The sequence below is a fragment of the Herpailurus yagouaroundi genome, unplaced genomic scaffold (assembly GCF_014898765.1).
Source record: "Herpailurus yagouaroundi ecotype Mexico unplaced genomic scaffold, PumYag 140, whole genome shotgun sequence".
In the NCBI taxonomy this organism is placed as follows: Eukaryota; Metazoa; Chordata; class Mammalia; order Carnivora; family Felidae; genus Herpailurus; species Herpailurus yagouaroundi.
In genome coordinates this window covers 62,508,050-62,532,136 of record NW_024412395.1, presented here as the reverse complement: position 1 = coordinate 62,532,136, position 24,087 = coordinate 62,508,050, and the positions used below count along the sequence as shown (strand labels likewise).

Genomic DNA, 24,087 nt, shown 5'->3' with positions numbered 1-24,087 from the left:
ACTTCATTTCCATAACCTCTTCAAAACCCAACCTAGGCCCATTCTTTAGCAAGACAATTGGTAGTGAGTGAGCTTGGAAGCTTTGACCAATTTTTATTTGTATCAGGAAATTTTTGTGGAAGTAAAGAATTCAGTACAATAAACTCATTACTCTGGACGTGGGATTCATTCAGAAGAGTCCTACGTTCCCATCCTTCCATCTTGGGCTAGGCTTCTATAACATATGCCGAGCAAGTCTGCTGATTAAAGAAAACCCAGAGACATTGGTAAGAAATAGAAATCTCATCAAAGGAATTCAACAAGAATAAGATAATAGTTTTGGCATTAGTAATGTAGAAATGATAAAGCACCTATGATTTATTTTAAATAAATTCACCTCCATCATGAGGCTAATCCTGTTATATGAGTCTTTATAGATTAGAGATTGTACTACTCCCCACAATTCTAGCTAAATATTGTGGATCAATAAAGTGCTGTGTGACTAATTGCTTAAAGTGCTTTTATTTTAAAGCATGTATTTACAATTTATAAGTGTCCTTTAATAGGAACAATTTGCATTATGACCAAGAGAAGCAATTTATTTCACTACTACTTAAAGAAAAAAAAAAAAAACTACAAGTAGATGAGACACTCTTCACACAGCCTTTCAAATAGCCTCTCATCATAGCCAGCCTAAGTTAGATAGGAGCATGTACATAGGAGAGGAAAGAAAGTAGCATGGAAGGCATTTTTAAAGAACACTAGCCTTTTTCATCCCAGGTTAAAGGATAGCTGGATATGTGAGACTGATTTCTATTTTGGCTGATTTTTGAACCTTAATCAAGATAGCTACCAATTAAGCCCTCTAAGACTTATGACTTAAAGCTAAATAAGATGGAGGAAAAAATTACTTGTTTGGGGTTTTGGTATCCCCAATTCAACCAGTCTACAAATTTGTCAAATAATGTTTATAGTCTATTATCAGGGACATCTAAAGACTCCTAGAATTTTGGAATATGCATACCACCGATATTTGCCGAATATGCTTTCTTAGCAGGTATCTAATTGCTGATAATTATGTATTCAGCTTGTGAATGGAGACAAGTGGTTTTTGTCTCCATGGGAAAAATGAAGAACAGAGTCAAAGGACATACGCTTTCCTGACTCTTCTCTAGATGGAAACTCATACAAAAACAGTCTTCTCTTCACTAAAGAATTGGATCATAAACACTAAAAATTAGGAAACTTGTGATGTTTGCAGTCTTTAGGTTAGAAACAATTCATTGCTCTTGGTGTAGATGAATATACAGGGAAAACAGTGCAATTTGAGATCCTTAACGTCTACAGTGGATGGTCGACTATAGTGTTGCAGGGTAGAGAGTCGGAAATCATCAAGACAAAAATTATAATAGGGTTTTCACTAATTTACAACTTTTGGTTTTTTAAGAATAGGCACCTCAGTCACATATTTGTGTTGACTTTTAAATTGAATACTTTCTTATTGCTCCTGGAGTCACAAATCTCTATCGCTCCTCCATGGTATAGCAAGAAAACATTTGATTCTTTCTTGCAGCACTTTGCTTTGAAATTCCCCTGAATATAGGATTTGGCATCTGAGTCCTTCTTAGTCTGTCTCCTGTAGGTTTTACTACACAGAGTGGCAGTAAAAAGAGTTTTATTCTTTAGAAAATGCTTCTCACAATTCTTGCTATCAAATTATTCATCTCTGAAGAACTGAATTTTGAATCCTAATAGCTTGTCAGAGCAGGAAGATGAAAAATAGCATGTTTACACTTCTCAACTTGAACCTCTGCCATTGTTGTTTAGGCAACAAGGAATGCTTTCACTCTTTCAAATCCAATAGAAATTTGCCCCTTTGGGTCTGGGAGTTAGCACTGTGCAACCAAACCCTTTGGTTTAGTAGTGAAGTACATGACTCTGGGGTTGAATGCCTAGCTCTGCTCCTTAGCTGATATATAAACTTGGGTAATAAAAATTGTTGGGGAGATTAAATGATAAAATGTATGAAGCATTTAGCATAGTGCTTAGCACAGAGTAAATATTCCCTAAATGTTAACTACTCTTTTCGCTGCTGCTGTTAATATTACTATTAATAATAATAAAATTTGTCATTCTTACTCATTAATTTATATTCTTTGTTACCTAGATCACATATGATTTAATAAACAAGTAATATAACAACACATTCATGTTAGAATACATATAGACTGGTTTTAACAAGAATTTTAGCTTGTAATTGCTGTATTGTTACCATTTGGTGATTTTGTTCCATATCCACTCTTTCATTACTGGTAAGTTCCTTTTCCTTAGTGTTTTTTGCCCATTGTAAAAGTTTTTCTCAAAATTTTGAGAACCAGAGAATTACTTATATTCCTCTTTTAATTCAGCCTGTTCTTTTCATTCTGTTCTGTTCTAATTTAGTCCTAAGTAACAGAATACTAAATCAGAAGTTTAAGCCATGAGTCTAAAATGTCAGAAATAAAACCTGTGAGATAGGAATTTCAAAGAAGATTCAAAGCCAATTATAGGATGCTTATAATCCTTACCCAACTCCAACAAATGAAAGGGTCAGGTTGTTAATGGTTGAAAAAGGATTTGCAAGTAGAATTTCTTTAACGAGCTATCAGCTATTGGGAGAGATGTAGAAATGCTTCCCTCTACCTCAAATCAAGAGAAGGGAGCTGCACCAGGCCCCTCAGGAGATATTGGGAATGGAGTTTCGTTTAAACATGAGATCTAAAGGGTTAGCTGGTGACAGGTGAGCAAAATGAGGGGAATCTATGTAGGTTTCAGTCTTTCCTCAAGTAATTTATGGCAACAGTTGCTTCGTGAGTGTTTCATGTGATTCAGATGTGGCCCATCCATATTTGGAAGGATGAAAGGACCTTAGCACACGGAAGCTAAAGATGCAACTATAAATTTCCAGGGGGCTGTCAACATTGTAAATAACCAGAGTTTCATGTGCCCATTGCAAGGTGGTGAGATGTCTCCAGCCATGGTCCCTGGCAAAGAGTCCCTGAAGAGCCCATGAATGTGCTCATAGAAGAATTAGTTTTCAACACCTGCCAGGTCTAGTGAGTGCGGAGCCATCCTACAGTGTGCTGCTCGAGGAGGAGCTTGGCTTTTCCTCTCAGCCCTTTCTCTCCCTTGCTCCAGCTCAGGAGTTAAGGTGGCCAATTGGGGAAGAATGACCCAGAAAGAAATATCAACCATGTGTCCCCAAATGCACACCATTTCTGGACTCTGCCACAAACTCAAGGTTGGAAAGGGATCTTCTATGATCTTTGTTTGATCTTTGTTTTAAGATTGATGTGCAATATAGGTGACAAGACTTTCTAATGTTGGTTAAGACTTGGGTGACTTCACGTGATCAGGCAATGTTTATTTTATGCAAGAATGATTGCAAAAGTCATGACACTACCTGAAAATTTCATCCTGGGACAGAAGATAACTTTCCCTTTTTGAGTGTTTTAAAAAGAAAGCAGGAGACAAAATAATTTTGCTTCATGAAAACACCCCATAAGTCTTATATGTTCATTAATTTTATAACCTCAATAAAAAATCTGTTGCAACTGAGATGACACAGTCTTACAGTATATATAAAAGGAATTATCTCAAAGATAACTGGTGTGATGCTTAACTTGTTAGTATATTTTTTTTAGTATATTTTTTATCTAAGTTCAAATAGAAAGAACATGCCATCATATATGACTATTTCCTGAATATTAAGGTATTTTGAGTAATTGGCTCAAAATTGAAATTGCTTATTTTATTTACTTTCTTTTCCATATAATAAGACTCTTTTATCTGTACATTTCTGCTTTATATTTTTATTTTTGATAGATTAGATTCTAGGCAACCTCTGTAGAAATGTTGGCATATTTTCCATGTTAATTTTTTTCTTCAAGGTATATACAAATGGTGAGTGATTCAGAGACTGTAAATTCCATTAGTTTGTTTTGACAGATTATGTCTTATCTTAAAAATTACTATTCTCTAATAGTCATGTGTTCAAATTCATAGCAACTAAGCCATGTATGTTAAAGGACACTGATCAGTAGAAGGGTTGTTTGAAACAACATGTTTTGATTTAAAAATATCAAGAAAAAAACATGCACAATTTTTATGTTTGACTTAGTAGATGTTTAAGCATGTCTCATGAGTTTCAGTTCGTATTACCAGATTAAACTACAACTTCATGACGTTGTGTAACTACCACAGTGTGACCTGCTGTGCTCTTTAAATGCACAGTCTGAAAAGAACGTGTTTGGAAACCATGGAGAAATGTGCCACAAAACCCATTGCAAAATGGAGTCTTCAACACTCACTATTTGCTTCAGATTCCTGACTTCATGAGGTTTTTTTTTCCACAGGCTTATTTTGTTTCCGTTCATCTGTTTGCTTGTGTTTTAGGTGAACCTGATCTTCATAAGAACTCAGAAGACCTAGTAAATGCTGAGGAAAAACATGCTGATACACACTCATAGGTTTGAAATACCTTAAAGGCTTCTGTCATGTTAAACATGAGAGGTAATTTTATTTTTTAGGCAAGAAACATAATTTTTGAAATGAATGGCTTGTAGACATCATTAGAGGCAAAGTTACCTTATTTCAATGCCCTCCTGGAATCTTTATAAAAAAAAAGTCTCTCCTGTTTTCTGAAGCAAAATCTTAAATATTTACTTTTTCAAAGAATTTAATTTGTTCATCAATAAAAATTATACTTAGTGAGACCTTTTAATCCTTTAAATTAATAATCTGGAGGCTGTGGAGAGGTTTAATCCTGATTTCTCTTCCTACTTCACGTAGGAAATATGAATTACCAATCACATTGGGTGATAACAAAGCAAGTACATATTATGAAACAGACATCAATATTTGCTAAAATCTATAGACATTTGTTTGCATCAGTGTTTTTTTAATTCAGCTTCTGGGGTCTGATTTTGATCTACTAAATCATAGGTTGAATTATAACTCTGGGAATGATGCCTTGGAAATCTGAATTTTTAATAATCCCGTCTGTTGGTAATTCTGTACACTACAGTTGAGAACCATTGTCTTGGGCCTACAGAGGAAGTGCAAGCTGTTAGGAGGGAAGGTTGTGTAATTATAGTGGAGATGTCTTAGTGTTTCCTTTAAAAAGTAAGAAACAAATCCCACGTGCTATAACGAGTCCTGTTCTTGGGGGTGATGGCCGCAAGAGAGAAAATGCTGAGTGCCATATACCAAGTCGTTGAAATGTTATCAGTAGCTCCTCACATGTTGCTTTAGATATGAAAGAGTTAAACTGTGGTTAGATTTTAAGATGATTTATCTTTCAGTATTCTTGAGTTGGTTGTAAGACTGTCTTTTCTTGATAGCAGTTTCCTTAATACCAACTATCAAGTGTCCGTCACTGTGATCAACATCTTACATATATAGTATCTCACTTAGTTCTCTTAACAATTTCAGAGTCGGTGGTTGTGATTCCTATTTTACATATGAAGCTTGGGTAGATATCAAGCCCACAAAGTGGGTGTTCAGCAACTAAAACCCATGTATGTCTACATTTAACAATTTTAACATATTGTCTCATATTAGCTACAGCAATTTCTTTTCATCCCTCCATCCAAACTATAAATTTATTACTTTAGAGCTCACAGCTGTTTCAGAAGAGTCCTTAAGTTCTGATGACATACAACATACCCTCAAAGTATGTTTTAGGAAAAACTAAACTCAGTGGAGGATTTATAGATGTTTTAAGTACAAAAAGGTTTCTGTCAAATCAATTCCATTAGAAAACTGAGTTAAACAAAATTAAGCAAGAGTCTTCATTCCTACTCGATGACCAGTGCACACTAAGTAGCTTCAAAAGAAAAAAGTTAAAAATCAGCATTTCTTATGTATTTATGATATGGAACTGGAATATTTATGAACATTTTCCAAAAATTGTGTGTAGGAAACACAGGTCACCAGTGCATTTGTAAAGCTGACTATTTAAGCTATGAAGATGTCTCAGGCAAAAAAAAAATTATCTATAAAATTCTGGCATCTCATCAGTAAAAGACTTCAATGGGATTCAGCTGGCAGTTACTGAAGGCTCTTTTTTTGTTTTTCAACTAAAAAGGCTCCAAAGCTGGAAAGATTTGAGACCCACTCAAACTAAACAGTGGTATTTAAACTCAGGCAAGCTGTTAGACATTTTTTTTTTCCATCAGCACTAACTAAATCCTGTAGTTTTCCTCTTGGAGGAATTGGAGAAAACTCTGCCTTTGGAGCACAATCTTCCAGAAATCATGGCCTTCAATAGGTGAAATTTATATGCCTTCAAGAAATAGGCAGGTCTCTAATATAAGGGAAGTAAAAAACCAACAGGAGTGGTGACAACTGGTAACTATGACTCAGGCCCGCTGTCTGGAAGGTGAGAGCAGTGGTCAGCCTTGGAAACTTCTAGAAAGGGCACAGCACACCTGACTAAAGGCTGCAGCTAGCCAGTCTTTGCATCCAACATATTTTCACCATGCACAAATTAGGAAAAAATCTTTCCATTTTTAATGTTGACTCAAAAACTTTTTGAAACACTTTGTAGACCAAAATAAATATGTGTGAAGGTCAGATTTTGCCTACAGGCTCCTAGTTTGCATATTAACCACACCTTCTTTGTGACCTATAGCTACTCTTTCACTGGCAGCCATCATGGAAAATTTAGATCTTATGGAAGCCTGGCTATATCTCTGAGAGCCATTGCCTGCTGCATTCTCAGTGTGTGGGCCCCAGTATGAGATACTTTTCCAGGAAACACGTCTAATTCAATGTGCACCATGATGAAACCCCATAAATCAATGTGCAACACTACACTTAGAGCAAGAAATCAACCTTTGAAATCTACTTGGAACACTGTTGTATAACTTCACTACTATTTCTAAGAAATTTCTATCCGCAAAACTATTTTGTTTTGCTTACTTTTTGAAAATGATTTTGTTAATTCAAGTGAATGAGATTGGAATTGGATGTACAATGCATTGCCGCTTTATTATTTCAAAAGATTTTAAAAGGTGCGGACATATAATTTATTATATCGTCTTCTTTGAAGGATATATCAGAGGTTTCTGGCACTTCCAAAGCAAACCAATATCAGATTTGGTACTCATTGGGAGGGAAGTGTTCCCTCTTCCTACCAAGAGGGAACTGCCCTTTAATGTTGCGTGTACTGTCCAAGAAGAGGTCAAAACCTAATGTGTTGTGGTCTAGATTTAGTTTTGCATTTGCTTTGTTTGACTTCCACACTGATTTGAAATATCTTTTTGAATATCTTTAAGCAGGACTTACGCTCATTAGTTCACCACAGTCCTTGTGACTCTACTGGTTTCACATTCACACAGGCCCACTTACCTCATTTATACTGCCTTCCAGGCTTGTTTTTAGCTACTTGAGTTTGTGACTTCTGACCCAAGGAATCCAAATTTTTGCTGGAATTAAAGAAATAAAACACACACACACACACACACACACACACACATACACACACACACAAAATAACAGGAATTCCAATGGGTATAAAACAAATATCTATTATATACTGATAAATCCTTTATTTCTGACAAGGTATATGAAGCCCAATGTGATATTACCACACAGTAATTGATGCATGTATATGACTAAAACATGATCTTCATTTTCATTTAGATTTTATTTCAGGATAATGAGAACGGGACAAAAACATCCTAAATCCTCAACTTTCCACAAAGCGATGTTCTCCTTTTCAACACACACGTGGATCAGGCCATTTTAATGGACTCCTATATAAGGAACTAATAAGAAGAACATAAATTCTGAGCTAGTAACTCTGGCCAAACAAACACATTCAAAGTTGCCATTTTTCTTGGTCAGTGCTTCTGCCATTGTCTTTCCTCCAAAAGACAGTCTTGGAGGAAATGTGTTGGTTGTTTTCATCCAGCTTTTTCAATCAAGTTAAGGAAATTTATAAGACAAAAGTTGGATAGTTTAAAATTGTCATCACTTTGAACTGGTAGTAGTATAGGTGACTATGTGATACGTGTGCAAAAGATGAGGCATTTTTAAAATTAACTTTCATGTATTGTTTTATGCAGAGTTGTGTAATTACAAATATTTCAAGGTTTTAAGTAAAAGGAAAGTAAAACAAAATTATGGGCAAAAATGTTTTTGTAGCTCTGAAGAACAGGCTAGATTGGCCCTCTTTTAAATACATGGGAACAGCATGAGGGGTGGAGCTGTTCAGAAGCTGTGGTTGAAGTCCCATGATGACACTGGAGCTTTACCCTGGTCCCACGACCTAATGACCACTTCATTGTAACTGTCAAGCTGGGAAACTGCAGTGAAACCTGTCCCTGGAAGCAGTGGACCAACTTGCCTCCATCTCTGTGGTTTCAGAGCACTGATACGTCACCCACACGGGCGTCATCACAATGCAAGTCACACATTACCTACGCTCTGGGATAACAAGAACCTCCAGCCATTTTTGGAGACAGACGTTAGTGCTCAGAATGGACTTTGCCTTCTGGGGTGTTGACCCCATTAGGACACGACAAAATATATTACAGGCCAAGGGATAAGTGACAAGAAGTGTGTGTGTGTGTGTGTGTGTGTGTGTGTGTGTGTGTGTCTGTACTCAAAAATATCTATGAAGATGGAAGCCCACACTTTTCTGTACAGATAATAAGATAATAGTATTGGGTGTGACTTTATAATTTTCCTACACAGAAACGAACTGCAATTCTTGGAGACTCTGCTTCCTTGTCATGTTTTGCCTGAGCATGTGCAGAGCCCTTCCTTTGCTCCAAACTGAAGAACTACTTTTATTTGTTATTAGCTGACAAGAAAAGTCAAGCACAATTAGGTGTTGTAACTTTTCACTGTGCGAACACGTCGATGATCCTGCGATGAATCTGTCTTTGTGAAAGGTAGAAACTGAATGGAAAAAAACAAGAGTAGCCATCAATTAAAGAATAAAGTGAAGGAGGGTCCATCCATCCAACGAGTTTTCTGTTGCACCTGCTTTTTTCCTGGGTTCCATGATGCTAAGCAATATTTTAGAAATTGATAGAATCAGAAGCTTTTAAGTCTGAGTGGTGGGATTTTATAACCCACAACTTAGATCTCCTTTAATGTGTAAGCCATATTCTATATGCATATTAGGTATGCATCATTCTAATTTAAGATATATTTATGCATAGACTGTGCATAAAATGCTTTTAAATGTTCTGTGAATAAGGTCCTTAATTTTTGTTTCACCTGAATCTTGTGTAGAACTGAGCTAAATAACTGAATTGTATCATAGACATTATAATGCAATTGATATTTTAAATGTAAGCAGTACAAATTGATCTATGATGATATGTTGGGGGAAATTTATAGATATGTACATCATGGTGACTTTTTGTCTTTTAAAAAATGGACTTTTTATTTCTATTTATGAAGACATTATAACTACTGCTTTCAAAGTCTTTTTAAAAGTAGCTATTTACCAGCTAGAAAATATTCTGCATTTAAAATAGAATCTGACTATCTGGGAAGTGTAATTACTTTTGTTCTTATTTGAGCCAGTTGTCTTTCGGGAAAGCTAGAGAATCTCTCCAGGGAGAAGTAAATGGAAACATCGCTTCTCAATTGTCATAGGAAACTTGTCTATTTTGTTCCTATTGATACTTTAAGATCTATAGGCTTTGTTACGAAAACAAAAATTGAGAAATATAATGAATTCATCAGTGTCTGTATATGGGCTTTCACCTAATTTCCCAGGTTATTTAACTTATAAAGCACTGTGACTGAATTTCCAGAGGGAGTGGAGAAAACACGCTCCACTTCAGAAGAATTGTCACGCTGTTGATACGCTTTTTCCTTTTCTAATCTCCCCTCCTTTCTCCATTCCCTCCCTCCCCTCCCCTGTTCGCTTCCCTTGTTCTTTCTTTTCTTCCAAGAGGGCTACTAACTAGTGCTGACTAGAGGGAGTGGGCGTGGAGGTTACTAGTGCCCATCCCCCTGCAAACGCCAGGGATGGGTGAGAGGGTCGATGAGTCAGGCCGCTGCATCTTGGATGTCCTGCTTTGCATTTTTATCCTCAGCTCCACAACATATATTCAACAATTTCATGCGCCTTTTTATTTAACCAGTAGCTGTTTTAATTTTTAACTTGACAAGCAACAATTCTTGTGTTTTTATTCTACTGTAGTTCTCTGTATTTCCTATTACATATGATTGTTAAATAAATCATACTTGAGGGAAAATATTGTGAAACATTTGGTGTCTGATATAATTCAATTTGGTGGGGCATTGAAAAGTTGGAGAAATCAGGAATACCGGATAGATGTGAGTTTTGGTATGAGTTCTGTCAGAAAATGATTTTTGCTCTTTCTTTAATAGAAGAATTCATTGAACATTTATTATTTGCAAGCTCCTGGCTAGATGCGTGTTGCATATAGGAATCTGGAAACCTGAATCTTTTCTCTATAAACTTCATATCTTATAGCAGAGATAATTCATACACATAAATAATCAAAATGCCACATAGAAAAGCAACCAGGTGCAAGTAAAATGCACCTGTGGATATTAAGGAGGGTAAAAATTGCATCCATCTTCAGGGCTTCTAAGAAGACTTAGAACAGCTTGCACATGAGTTGATACTTAACAAATAATAGCAAAGCTCATGTTCGTTGCCTATTTTCTATGAGCAGCCTCTGTGTAAACACTTAACACATATTATCTCTAATTCTCAATAATCCAGCAAAGTGTGTATTGACCTGAGTAGGGAAATCAACTTTCAGAGAAACAGCCTCATTTAGGCCATGCAGGTCCCAAGTGGTGGACTCCAGATTGGATTCGCTTCTAGGTCTCTCTGTCACCAACAACCCCTTTTTCTTTCTACTACATCTCTGTGGGGCGGAGCAGAAGCACAGTGGAAAGGAAAGCTGTGTGAAGAAGAACCATGTGGATAAGGTAACAGTTGAGAGTAATAAAAAAGCAAAGAACATCGAATTAAGGTGCAGACCTAGAGAGTGTCAACTAAATGAATTAAGAGTAATTGGTATAATCCGTGTCACCTCTGAGACTCTGGCTCCACAGTGCCAAATCACTCAATTAAAACATAAAAACGTATCTAGTCATCAGATATATGACGTGATTCCCCAGGGGTGCCTGGGTGGCGCAGTCGGTTAAGCGTCCGACTTCAGCCAGGTCACAATCTCGCGGTCCGTGAGTTCGAGCCCCGCATCAGGCTCTGGGCTGATGGCTCAGAGCCTGGAGCCTGTTTCTGATTCTGTGTCTCCCTCTCTCTCTGCCCCTCCCCCGTTCATGCTCTGTCTCTCTCTGTCTCAAAAATAAATAAACGTTGAAAAAAAAATTTAAAAAAAGTAAATAAAAATAAAATACATATCTTCTTTGGAAGCTGTATGAAGCCTCTGGTCCTCTAATTGCTTTTCTAAATATTACAAATCTTATCTACCATTTAGTACAAGCCTTGAGCAATAAAGACAATATATAGTTTAGAGTCAAAAAGAAACAGCTAATAATGTCCCACGTTATATACATGTTATTACTTCTGAGAGAATCCCAAATATTTAAGATACAAGTCCTATATATATAGACCAACATTGTATATTTAAAGCTCCTTTAGGAGCCATTTATCCTTTAGTAACATTAATAAATTTCTAGGCTATTTGCTTAACTCTTGTAATGTTTGGAGAACTTCCTTTGAATCTGAAGCTGATCTATATTTTTTATCTCTGATAATTAAACATTACAATTATTTAGTGTTTATTATAGTCTCACTGTGGCATTACATTATTTTCTGACATTGTCTCTTTTACTCCCATAAATACTCTTTGAGAAATTGTTATCCCCAGCTGTGGGTAAGGAGTCATGGCAGAGGGTGAAATAATTTGTGTGAGATCACACAGCTGATCAGGGAAAGAGTCCAGATTTGAAGTCGAAGGGAGTGTGAGTCCCCAAACCATGAAGCTAGACTGCCTCTGTTCACTTCACCCACCATATCCATTGCCTGTCTTTTCTCCCCTTTATTCCATTCTCCCTTTCATTCTCTATCCAGGTACTTGTCTTTAAAACCTACCACTTGGAGTGAGAATTCCAAGTGACCAACATCGAGAGTGGTGTGCTTTGGAGAACAGTTGAATCATATATTATAGCAGAGAAGGTGCCTTTGATTTCTATGGACAGAATTATTTTGCATGCTTAATATGTGGCCTGAAAAGCGTGTTCTTCAAATAACCTACTGGTGTTCAGTGCAGACCTTTGCTACTTAAAGTGTGGCCCCCACCGCCCACCTGGGAACTTCTTAGAAGTAAACGCTCTCTGGCCCCATCCAGACCTACTAAACTGGAATTGGCATTTAAGAAGATACCTGGGTGATTCCTGTACATGTCATTGTTTGAGACAATAACTAAATTTTAGGAAGATGAATCTAAATGCCCACAGAGCGTTCAAACATGAGGTGGTTTTTCTCCACTCTAGACAACAGGCTCCAGAGTTCATGCTTTCATCGTGTCACTACTCTCAAAAATGACACCAAACCAACCCCTGAGAGACGGCTGAACTGGACAGACTGGGAGTTCCTCCGTTGTTGAGAACTCACTACAGCATGGTGCTTGGGCCAACTGCCGTAAAACAATCTACTTGTCTAAGCGCTGTAGCCCCACGTCTTTCTCTTCAAAGAGCATTGCATTGTTTACACCTTGACGGTCTTCCTTGTGCTCCATATTTGGCTTCTCTGCCTTCAGTTCTTTTCTTTCTTTTCTGTTCCTTAGTTCATTGGACCTATTGCTTCTTCTCTGCAAAAACAGTTTCTCCTCGTCTACACCAGTCGTCAGCAAACTTTTTCTGCAGAGGATGAGACAGGGAATACTTCAGCTTTGGAGGCCACATTCCATTACAGTGTTTCTCCTCCTTCTCTTCTTTCCTCAACATTTTTTCTTCTTCCTCCTCTTCCTTCCCTTCTTTTGTAACCCTTTAAAAATGTAAAAGTGATTCTCAGCTTGCGGGGTGGGGCATCAGGCAAAAACAGGCCACCAAGCCTTTTTGGCCCACAGGCCTGTCCCGACTTTTCACAGGGCTTCCCCCCCCCCCCCCCCCCCCCCCCCCCGGGGATCCAAGTTGCTCAGGATCCTAGAGTAGAATAATGAGGATGCTTGTGCCGGCAACAGTCACTCCCAGGGACTGCAGCTTCCCCGGGGGTGGGGGGGTGGGGGGGAGGTTTGCCTGACCCCGCGGAGGTCTGGGGAGATCAGCGTTGCCCCTTCACCACGGCACACACGGGAGTCTGGGAGGGCTTGCACCGCACAGGTTCTCCACCCGCTGTGGCAGCGTCACCCCGTGGGGCTACTGAACTACTGGTTGCCAAGGCCACGCCCCAGGGATGCGGAGTCGGTAGGTGTGACCTGGGGGCCCCAGGTAATGCCAGTGCTGCAGGACGGAGAGCTCACTCTGAGAAACGCTGGTTTACAGGTAAACCTTAAACTCCTTACCCTAACACTCAGAGCCCCACGCAGTCGAACCCCGGGCTGTCTGGTTCACTTCACCATTCGCTCTGTTCCTGGATTTCTGGTCTGCCTTTGCATGGGGTGCCTCCTCTGCAAGGATCTTCGCCATCTTTCCCCGTCGCCGTGCTCGCTTCCTCCACGGGTCTGCACATTTGCCAGCTCTCCCAGAGAGCCTTTTCTCATTTCCCTGGTCAGGAGCCTTAGACCCTCCTCCAGGTGAACTCGGAACTTCCACCCCTCCCTGCCTGAATCCCTGAGCTCCTCTAGTCATACAGCTGTCAGATTTTAAAGTCAGGACGCCCTGAACCTAACACGCGGTAGGTGTCCGGTAACTATTTGCAGAATAAGTAAATATAATGAACGAAGGCAGGAAGGAAAAGTTTGTATTTGTTCGTCTTATGTGTTTGATATGTGATCGAATTAATCCTTTTCAGATAACATCTCTAGTTAATTCAATCAAAATGAGATGCACTCGTCAAGCACTTTAGATCGACATAATTCTAAAAAGCCATTTGTGTTTTTTCTCAGAGCAGGCACAAGGGGAGTGCATTAATTCCTAATTAATACTTAATAGCTACTAAAAGCAAACCTGAATTATATGACAGAAACATTAGGATCTCCCCATCTGTCTCCTATTACCCTTGGGGAGATGGGTCTGCTGGTGCAGAGGTATATTAATTGTAGCTAATCTTACCAGATTTGCTAATCTTACAAAAATCTTACCAAAGCTCACATTTCCTAGGTGATTTCAAATAGCCTTGATGATTAACAGTGGCAACCATGCAAGTTTGAAGCAGGAATGACCTCAATTCACAGTATGTCTTTGGCGGCTGGTAGCTGTTGACCTTAACATTTCCTAACCTCTCACCATGAAGACTTTGGCAAAGTCAAATGGCAAGATAATAAAGAATAATATTTATTTTTATTTTTTATTTTTTTTAATTTTTTTTTTCAACGTTTATTTATTTTTGCGACAGAGAGAGACAGAGCATGAACGGGGGAGGGGCAGAGAGAGAGGGAGACACAGAATCGGAAACAGGCTCCAGGCTCTGAGCCATCAGCCCAGAGCCTGACGCGGGGCTCGAACTCACGGACCGCGAGATCGTGACCTGGCTGAAGTCGGACGCTTAACCGACTGCGCCACCCAGGCGCCCCTAAAGAATAATATTTAAAGGATCTGGACGGTACCTGACATCCTGTTGGCCCTCAATTAACATAAATTAATGTTATTATTTTTATATTAATCCATTTACCATTACTTCTTGTTGGATTTTATGTGAAGGATCTGAGGCAAGAAATATCTCATCCAAGGACTGAATTTGACCCTCAATTCAATTTCAGACTTTGCCATGGTCTCTGTGATCTTAGACAAGCCTCAATTTTCTTATCTATGAAATGGAGATGTAAGAGTACCTATCTTATACCATCATGGGAATGATGAAATGAAATGGCCCATGTAAGATGCTGGGAATATTGACACAGATTTTTCCTATACTGAAATAGTATGAGCTATAAAAATAAGAATCTACCAAGGTTCTCCTTTAAAGGAATCGTCCTCCTTTAAAAAAAAAAATTCATGATTATAGTTGCAAGAAAACAGCATGGTTTTAACTTCAGTAGCAATATCCTAAGAGTCCACATGATGGGGACATTTCTCCATGTAAAGAGTAGGCTGGCCATTCTATATAGAGGATGCATTATGTTTAATGTCCTTTATGGAGGACAGGCAAGGCAAAATATCTGTGCTATAGATAGACAGAGATAGATGGAGATATAGATTGAAATATTAGTGTATACATCTATGGACAGATGCTTATATTGATGTGTATGTTGATATAGGTCATGTAGACGTTTAATTCTAGGGGAAATTTTTTAATGCAAATATTAAGAAAAATATCAGCATAAAGATTAAAATAACAATAACCTTTAGACTTCCTAAATGGCTTGTTAAATAAAACACATTATTAGACATCCAGGTGCACTTAGGAGCAACAATAGCAGTTTCTTAAAAAAGAACTACGGGTACACACACCCCTGCACTCTCCACAGATCTCAGAGAACCTTCATTAGCAAAACAAAAAGGTCTTTCTTTGGAGGAAACAAAAAAAGGAGAGGACCTTTCATAATGAGGAAATTGCCCATAAACAGACACGTCCACTAAATGTGGTAAATCAGATGCAATCTAGAAGCCAAGTGGGTCAACATTGAAACCATAATCTTTAAACCCACCACAGAGAAAAGGGCTGCTAGAAACAGCCCTAGTGCCAAAGACACATTCAGATGGAGATGACTTGGCAGCCTGGCAGGAACCTACTAAAAGCAAGTTGTGTGGCCAGGGACCCTGAGGAAGAAGGAGCTGGCCTTGCCTCTAGCTCAGCCCCTGGCTGCCTTTCTCTTCCCACCACCCGCCTGGCTACCGCCAGCTCTTCGCCTTCTGTCAGGATGTCCTCGCTTTCTTCCTCTCATCTAGTTTATTCTGGACATCTCCCTCCATTCTCACTTAGCCTTTCCTTAACAAAAGATAATATGGAAGTGAGAATTTAGGGAAGTATTTCTTTAATAGGGTTTTAATTCTCTGTTCTTTAATAGCAAATGGGTTACACTTATTTTCTCTTTCAAACAGTTCCCTTTCGGGATGCCTGGGTGGCTCAGTCACTGAACGTTTGACTCTTGATTTTGGTTCAGGTCATGATCTCATGGTCTGTGGGTTTGAGCCCCACATTGGGCTCTGCACTAACAACACAGAGCATGCTTGGGATTCTCTCTCTCCCTCTCTCTCTCTCTGTCCTTCTCTCTCTCTTTCTCTGTCTCCAAATTAAAAATAAAAATTTATAATAAAAAAGTTTCCTTTTTTATATCAGTGCAATTATATATATATATGCATTTGCATACATATTTTTATATATACACATGTGCATATGTACATGTATACACTCATGTGTAAATTCTTCACACACATTCGTATATATATTTCTCAATGGAAAATATTTTAACTCCACATTACACAATGAAAGGAACAGGTTTGTAAAAATTAATAAATTAATAGGAAAACAAGCATGCAGATTTATTTATGACTTAAGTAAAAATTTATTGATTTTGGCAATTACATTTTCCCCAAAATAGCTTTTGGGAGCTTATGGTGACAATGTCTAATTTTTAAAGCTTCTCTGCCCATACTGTAAGAATTATTGTTCTTCAAAATCTCCTTTAGATATCAATTGGTTCCAATTAATATTTGTTCCACTGAACTGCTTCCCATGAAAAGTCTGTTTATACTGACCATGAAAATAGGTGGCTCAAGCTTGGCTATCCTATGAGAGTCCAGGATAATTGCACTAGTACAGTATAGTTAGTAAGTATAATTAATAGTATAATTCCCGTCTTAGGCATCACTGGTCTTCAGATCAAGTTTTAATTTTTAGACTACTGTGTTCTCAAAAGCGAATAAAGACTTCAAACACTCGCAAATATAACAAATAAGTGACAATTTCAAAATAGGAAATCTATGTCCCGTTAAGGCAACAGAGGAAAGATGAGAACATCTGGTAATGTAATTAGTATGATTAGAGAAACACATCCACGGAATTTATGCTTCGGGGGAAATGTAATGGGAAAACTTGCCCATCTATTGCAATGCCTTGACAAATGCCAGTCTCTTTAAAAAATAAAGAAGAAAGAGATTCTCCTGTAATTATTAAAGAGATGGCCAACCATCTATGAGTTGTTTTTTGTTTTTGTTTTTTTGTTTTTAGGTTCTTATTGTTCTGTGGCCTTGATTCATATAAAGCCATGTTATATCTTTGCTCCTGTGGGTAGAACAAGGTTTCTGGCTAGGTCTGAAAGTTAAACTAACAAAGACAGAGTAATAGGAAAAACGCATACAGATTATTTAATACAAGTTTTACATGACATGGGAGCCTTCATAGGGAAATGAAGAGCCCATGAAACAGACCTGAATATTGTTGTGCTAGGACTGAGGAAGAACGGTGTGCCGGAAGAATATGGTAAGTTAAGGAGAGTGTAGTAAGGGTAGTAAACTGGGGGCAACTTAGCAAGGCTTGTTCACATTCTTCTTTGAATCCCTTTGACTTCAGAGACAAGGGCGCTCCTTTCTTCTGGGTATAAGGCACCTCTCACATGAGGGTTTTATAGACTGTTTCAAGGAGAAGGACAGAGGAAGGTGACCTTCCTGCGTCTGCCATTTTTCTCAAGCTCCTTCGGCTTACAATACTCAATATGCCAAGGTGCCATACTTTACAGCAGTGGGACCTGAACCCCATCACTACTCTTGAGCAAAAAAAGGTATTTTGAAATACCAATAAAATTGATTCCTCAGTTAGCCTGAGGAGAGCAGCAGTTAGAAGGTTCTCTTTGGTTCCTCATTAAGTAGGATATGGTTTTTTTAATGCCATAATATCTATAGTTTATTCCACAATTATGCATTTAAGTTCTATGGTAATTATGCTTGTTTATATTATTTTTACTTTGGGGGCAGAACAAATTTGGGAATGGTAAGGAAAAATTAGAATTCTTTAAATCCTGGGGACAGTGGGCACAGAGAAAGGGAAAGGTCATGACAAAAATAGTAATTTGTGAAATGACTTTTCGATTTATTAGAAATCAAAGAAAAGAAACAACAGAAAAAGATTGATGCCTTGTTCTTTAAAAAAAGTTTATACCCAACACTGTCATAAACTCAGCAGTTCTCTCCTACTTTTCAGATATTAAAGATTGCTTTTTTCAAGTACAGATTTAAACATAAAAAATATTTTTAAGTGAGTCACATAGTTTAAAAAGAATTTCAAATGTGCATCTTTTATTGGTTAAAGGTCATTTTAGTTTGAGGACAATATCAAAGAATTAAGGTGGAACTGAGGTGTTTCTTTCCATTCCAGCATCATTGACAAACTTTTCCCCTTATGCTTTAGGTCTGACATGTAGAAAGTTTAGTTCCAAAGCAATCTACAAGACACTATAAAAAACCGTAAAAGCCAGGGTGCCTGGGTGGCTCAGTTGGTTAAGCGTCCTACTTCAGCTCAGGTCATGATCTCGTGGTTTATGTGCATCAGGCTGCATCAGGCTCTGTGCTGACAGCTCAGAGCCTGGAGCCTATTTCAGATTCTGTGACTCCCTCTCTCGCTGCCCCTCCCCTGCTCATGCTCTTTCTCTCTCTGTCTCTTAATAATAAATAAACATTAAAAAAAATTTTTAAACTGTAAAAGCCTCTGATTTCTAAGGAAGATGGGCTTTTCCATCTGAAAAACTTTGTCACAACTTCTCAAAAAGATCATCAGCTAGTAGAAGCGTTTTGTTGGATTATTAGTTCATTTAGGGCCATTTATTTTCTTCAGACTCCAGTTTCCTGATCTATAAAATGAATCCTACTTGTCATACATATTTAATGTGATTGTAAACTGAGAAACAAAGGTGAGGCCACTTTATTAGTTGTAAAAAACTGAACCAATATTAAGTGGCAGGGCGGCAGCAACAATAAAAGCCTTTGCATTTTTATAACTCAGATGCGTGAATACCTGGTTGGTATGTAGCAGCTTATCAAGACATATTTGTGGAACTAAATTCCATCAAGACCAATGGATTTGAAAAAGAAAGAAAAGAATAAATACATATGATGGAACTTGAAAAGAAACAAAGGAAATATATGTCAAAGCCTCTCCCTATTGTAAAAGAAGGCTCACATTCCAGAATTAGAAAAACTAAAAATAAATTGCTTAAAATTTACCCAAATTCAAGATCTCCCTTTTAGTAGTAGAGAAATAAATTACAACAAAAAGGAAGAACTTGGCAAAGAGCATAGCATATATACATTTTAAAAAAATATATAAAACGAAGGAACAGTTTCTGAAAACGTAAATATTTGTGTATAAAATATCTAAAGCGCTTCAGAAAGCAATCCAGGAGGGTGATGGTGGTAGTGGTGGTGTTTGTTTTGTGTTGGTGTTTTTCCAAGCTCGCACAGGAGCACAGCCTCACAAGTCCGCTGCTGGTTATTATCAACCCATTTTGCACCTGGTGGAGAAAAAGAAAATAACAAAGTCCTCCAGAACACTGTGGAGATGTTCCAGAGGCTTTCATACCACATCACATCAATCTTTGTAAAGGGAAAAATCTGGTATGTATCACTTAATAGCAACAAAGCATGTGTGCTATGAGAGAATAAATTATCCAATTAGTGATTTGTGGGAGGAAATTTTTCTTGGAAGGACTTTAAAATCTTAACAACAACAAAAAACACACAAAACCACCACAAGAACAAACAAACAAAAAAACGATCACCATTTTTTAGATCATTTTCTAAGGAGAAGTTTTAAAAGATAAACATAAATGGTCACAATGCTAATGCTGTTACATTCATACATACACGTGTGTAGATTTCTAACTAAAACACTTTTGTTCTATTGACTATCATATAAGCTAAGCATACAAAGATACCCTTTTTCTCTTCTGATCCCGTTTGCTTTTAATGTGGCTGCTTTCTGTCTATTCCTGTCTCTTCTTTTCTCCTTTGCTGCTTGTCGATAGTTCCTGAAAGAGAATCAGAGAGGAGAAACAGATCTTAGAGTTGGAAGGAGCCTCAGAGGATCATCTGATCCCCTCCTCAGATCATTCTCTACATTTTGCTGTTCAGAAAACTGGCTCCCAGAGCGATAAAAGGGCTTCCCCAATGTCACGCAGCTACGATAAAAGAGGAGATGCCACCCTGTATCACATCGCTGATTCTATTTCCTTCCAGGAACTTATCACTATCTGAAATGATCTAATTTATTTATTTATTATTATTAATAACTTGTTTATTAATTTATTTGAAGACTCACTGACAGTCTTCAAACACTAGAGTATACATCCATGAATTTAAGGACCTTAGCTATCTTATTAATAGCTGTATCCTCAGCACTTAAACCATGTCTAGCCTGTCATAGGCATTCATATTTATTGACTGATAGACTAGGACATTGGTCTCTTGTTTCTAGAGTATACTTTTATAAATGGTACCAAATTATCCTATGAAAAATACTATAGAATAATTAAGGATATCTGAACTCATATATCTAGCTACAGGTCTATCATAGACATTAACCTAATTTATGCATTTTAAGTAACAAAGATATCTAGTGAGTATTAATGTTTTCAACTGCTTGACATATATTGAATAGTTTGTACTTTCTTTAGATACTCCGGGGAAGAATAATTTCCCCGAATTCTGTTTGGGAAATAGCGCTGGTTGCTCAACTGATATCCATGGTCACTTTATAACTTACAAAGAGGACTTTGATTGAGTTGGAAGGTGGCAAGGTTCCTGGTTTAAAATATTTACTTTCTCCAACTCCTTTGCATCAAGGAGTGGTCTCGTGACACAGCTCTGATCCATAAGACATTAGCTGGGGGGCTCTGGGATAGCTCTGCTTCTCTGCTAGATTCTTTCCCTTTATCTTCCCAGTCTTCTTTTTGCTCAGAACAGACTGGATGCCTGTAGCAGTAGCTCTCTTGGGACCGTGAATTTACAACATTGAGCATATTAAGGAAAATGAAAAGTGTCTGGATACCCACTGGGGTCTTGAGCCACAATTCTGGCCCTGGACATTTTATTGCATGACATACAAAAGCCTCTATGCTATTGTTTCCTGGGTTTTCTGTTATTTGCTGCCAAATGCTTGTTCTGAGTAATAAAGAATCACTTGCCAAACATACTTTAATATTCTGCTACTTCTAGGATTCTATTCTGGGGTTCACTGTGCTCATTCCTTCAAATTAGCCTCACTGTTACTAAAAGTAAGAGAAAAGGGGAAAATGCTAAGCCGTATTTTAGAGCAAGAAACAAAAAATGAAGATGAATCCAATACCATTTTAACTGACTTTCTCTAGTTTTTCTCCCTTGAGTTTCCAGGCTTCTTTGAGTTCCTTCCTTTGCCTACTTCTCTCTCTATACTTACTGTCGTCTCTCTTCCACACCAAATCTCTTTATATGCATAAATGGAGTATGAAATGCAATGAGGAAATTGGCTGCACCAACATGTGCCCACAGAATGAAGAGGGCTTGCAGTATAAATGTCGAGGGAAGTGCTACAGTCAGATGGTAGCCTCTTTACAAAATGCAATCAAGCACCTATGCATTCATGTAGATTATTTCATTTAATTCACACAACATTGCAAGCTAGAAACTTTACTCCCATTGCTGTGTGAATTATGTGGGACGCTTGCAAACTTTAGTACCTTAACTACTTACAATGTCATTTAAAACCAAAGATGCCCTCTATCATTGTCCTGAAACTCTTCTTCCTCTGATATTTAGTTTTCCAGAATGTTATGATGTTTGAAATCTAATAATTTTATCTCTTTAAACAGATTTCACATTGCAGCAACATAGACATTTTTAAAAATGAGTACACCTGCTGGAGCTTCGAAGACTGATATTTAGGATCAGGGACTTAGAAAAGTAAGGGCACTTCTTCCGTCCTCCATATTCAGAGAAAGCAAATATTGAAAATTACATATGAGCATAAACACATTAATGTAATTAGGCATAATTTTCTATTATTCATTTTGTACACTGCTTTTAGATGTGGGTGAAGAAAGAGACATTTTAAATGAATGCGATAGAAGTAGTTTATTTATAAATTCATTAATCCATATTGCAACTAAATGAACTCTGCAATACTTATTTGCTGTAACAATACCCAAAACCAGTGTTTCCAAACATCATTCAATCATATATCACTTTTGTGATATTGAGGTACCAACTCTACTACAGTTAATATTTTTCTTTAAATTGATCTAAAATATACTTACACATTAAGCTTGCCTCATCTTAAGCAACAATAGCTACAAAATCATAGGCTTGGAGTGCCGATTATGTATCTTTTCTATTATGTATTATGACAGTATTTATAAATATAAAGATAAAAATAACTCATCCCTTACCAACCTAAAACGTTTCTACAATGTAGAAAACATTGTCATAATTGAATTAAAATTTAAAATGAATGTTGAAAACTTTCTAAGAACAGAACAGTCTGAGCATTTTGTTGTTTAAAAAGACCTTTACCCTGGACAGCTCTAGGAAGAAAAAGGGCATACACTATTATTGTCTACTAGAAAGAGCTCTGGTCTAGAATTCTGCTCCACCCTGCCGCACTCTATGCTTCAGTTTCTCATGTTTAGGGAGATTTTTTTAAAAGCCACATATCCATCTGACATAACCTTTCTTATTCAGTATACACAATTAAAGAGGATCCAACAGCAAGGGGCCGGGATGATGAGAAAGGTAGGGAGGAACTGGTGGTGTTTCATCACAGAGACCAGGCCACTTATGAGATGACATCAGAGTGTTGAAAGGCTGTGATCAAGGAGGTGAAGTACAAGAGAAACAGTTTCACACAGAGAAGAACAGAGCTCTTTGGGTGGGTTTGGGATTCAGCTGGAGCTGTTCAAGAAGTGAGGGGATCAATCACTGGTCTGTGATGTTGAAGAGGGTCATGTGCTGGGTAAGGCTTGGAGAGACAGTATCAGGTCCTTTCCCACCCTGGTAATAATAATAGGCACCAATGATTAAATGCTCGCCAAGGTGGACTATGCATTTTAATACACCTTATCTCATTTGATTTCCACAATAACCCATAGGGGTAGGTATGATGGTAACCATTTTGCAAATGGAGTAACTGAGTCTAAAATATGATAGAAGTTGAATTTGAACTCAAGCCAGAGTGACTCAAAAAGCCCATCTACTAACCATTATGTTATATTATAAATGTGGTCTGGGAAAGATAAAGTTTTTGTTTTGTTTTGTTTTGTTTTGCTCAGAAAGTTTCTTTGCCCACTCGGCCAAACTGAAGCCAAGCCGTCTTCTTGAAAAAAAAAATTGTTGTAAACTGTAATTGTGTGAAAAGGAAACTGAAAAGCCATTGCCATTATCTCAGCTGGTTTCCTTCAAATTTCTGAGAAAGCCAACATTATTTCCCAAGGAAAATTTATTTAATTATAATCTCTGTTTTGAGAGTAGAGAACAGAATGGAAGAAACCAACATTTCCTAAGGGAAACTTATGCTTTTAATTTTTGTGTTTTTGTGTTTTTAATAGAGAACAGAAGAATCCAGAAGCCATGCTACTTATTTACCCAAATGATGTTACAAAATCAGCAAAAGCTTTGGTTTCTTTTGTTTGCCTGGATCCTTTTGAAAAAAAAAAAAAAAAATACGAAAGTGTGTTCAAGGAAAGGGGAGGGCAGATTTTATTTTTTAAGCACCTTGGGGTGTCTCAAATAATCTCAAGGGGTATCGGAATGTTTTCCAAACACAAATAATTCAAAGTCATTTAAAACAAATCTGTGCCTTAATCATGTTTTAAGTAGAAAATTTAGGAAATCCAACAAATAGTCACAGCAGGTGGTCTAGAAACTGAAAAGTTTTGATTGAAACTGGCTTAATAACAACTACAAAAACTGAAACAAACAAACCAAAAAGGCCGGGGGGGGGGGGGAGGGGGGGGTGGAGGGTGTGGAGGAAGAGAGAAAGGGAGGAAGGCAGGAAAGAAGAAAAGGAGGAAGGAAGAAGGACAGACACTTGGA

At 37.6% G+C, this 24,087-nt stretch overlaps 2 protein-coding genes across 10 annotated transcripts in view; one reads left to right on the top strand and one right to left on the bottom strand.

The window, feature by feature from the left end:
• PDE1A (phosphodiesterase 1A) overlaps window positions 1–10,244 on the top strand; it is a 331,722-nt gene extending 321,478 nt beyond the window's left edge. For 8 of the 9 annotated variants that reach the window (XM_040475566.1, XM_040475565.1, XM_040475564.1 and 5 more), the window contains 2 exons: window positions 4,414–4,530; window positions 7,666–10,244. In XM_040475566.1, the coding sequence (XP_040331500.1) occupies window positions 4,414–4,487 (74 nt within the window). In that variant the 3' untranslated portion in view covers window positions 4,488–4,530; window positions 7,666–10,244. The remainder of the gene's footprint in view (window positions 1–4,413; window positions 4,531–7,665) is intronic. The other variant, XM_040475567.1, reaches the window with a different exon arrangement.
• Window positions 10,245–19,813: 9,569 nt separating this feature from the next.
• PPP1R1C (protein phosphatase 1 regulatory inhibitor subunit 1C) overlaps window positions 19,814–24,087 on the bottom strand; it is a 135,560-nt gene continuing 131,286 nt past the window's right edge. The window contains exon 6 of the mRNA XM_040475562.1: window positions 19,814–20,051. Within this exon, the coding sequence (XP_040331496.1) occupies window positions 19,987–20,051 (65 nt within the window). The 3' untranslated portion in view covers window positions 19,814–19,986. The remainder of the gene's footprint in view (window positions 20,052–24,087) is intronic.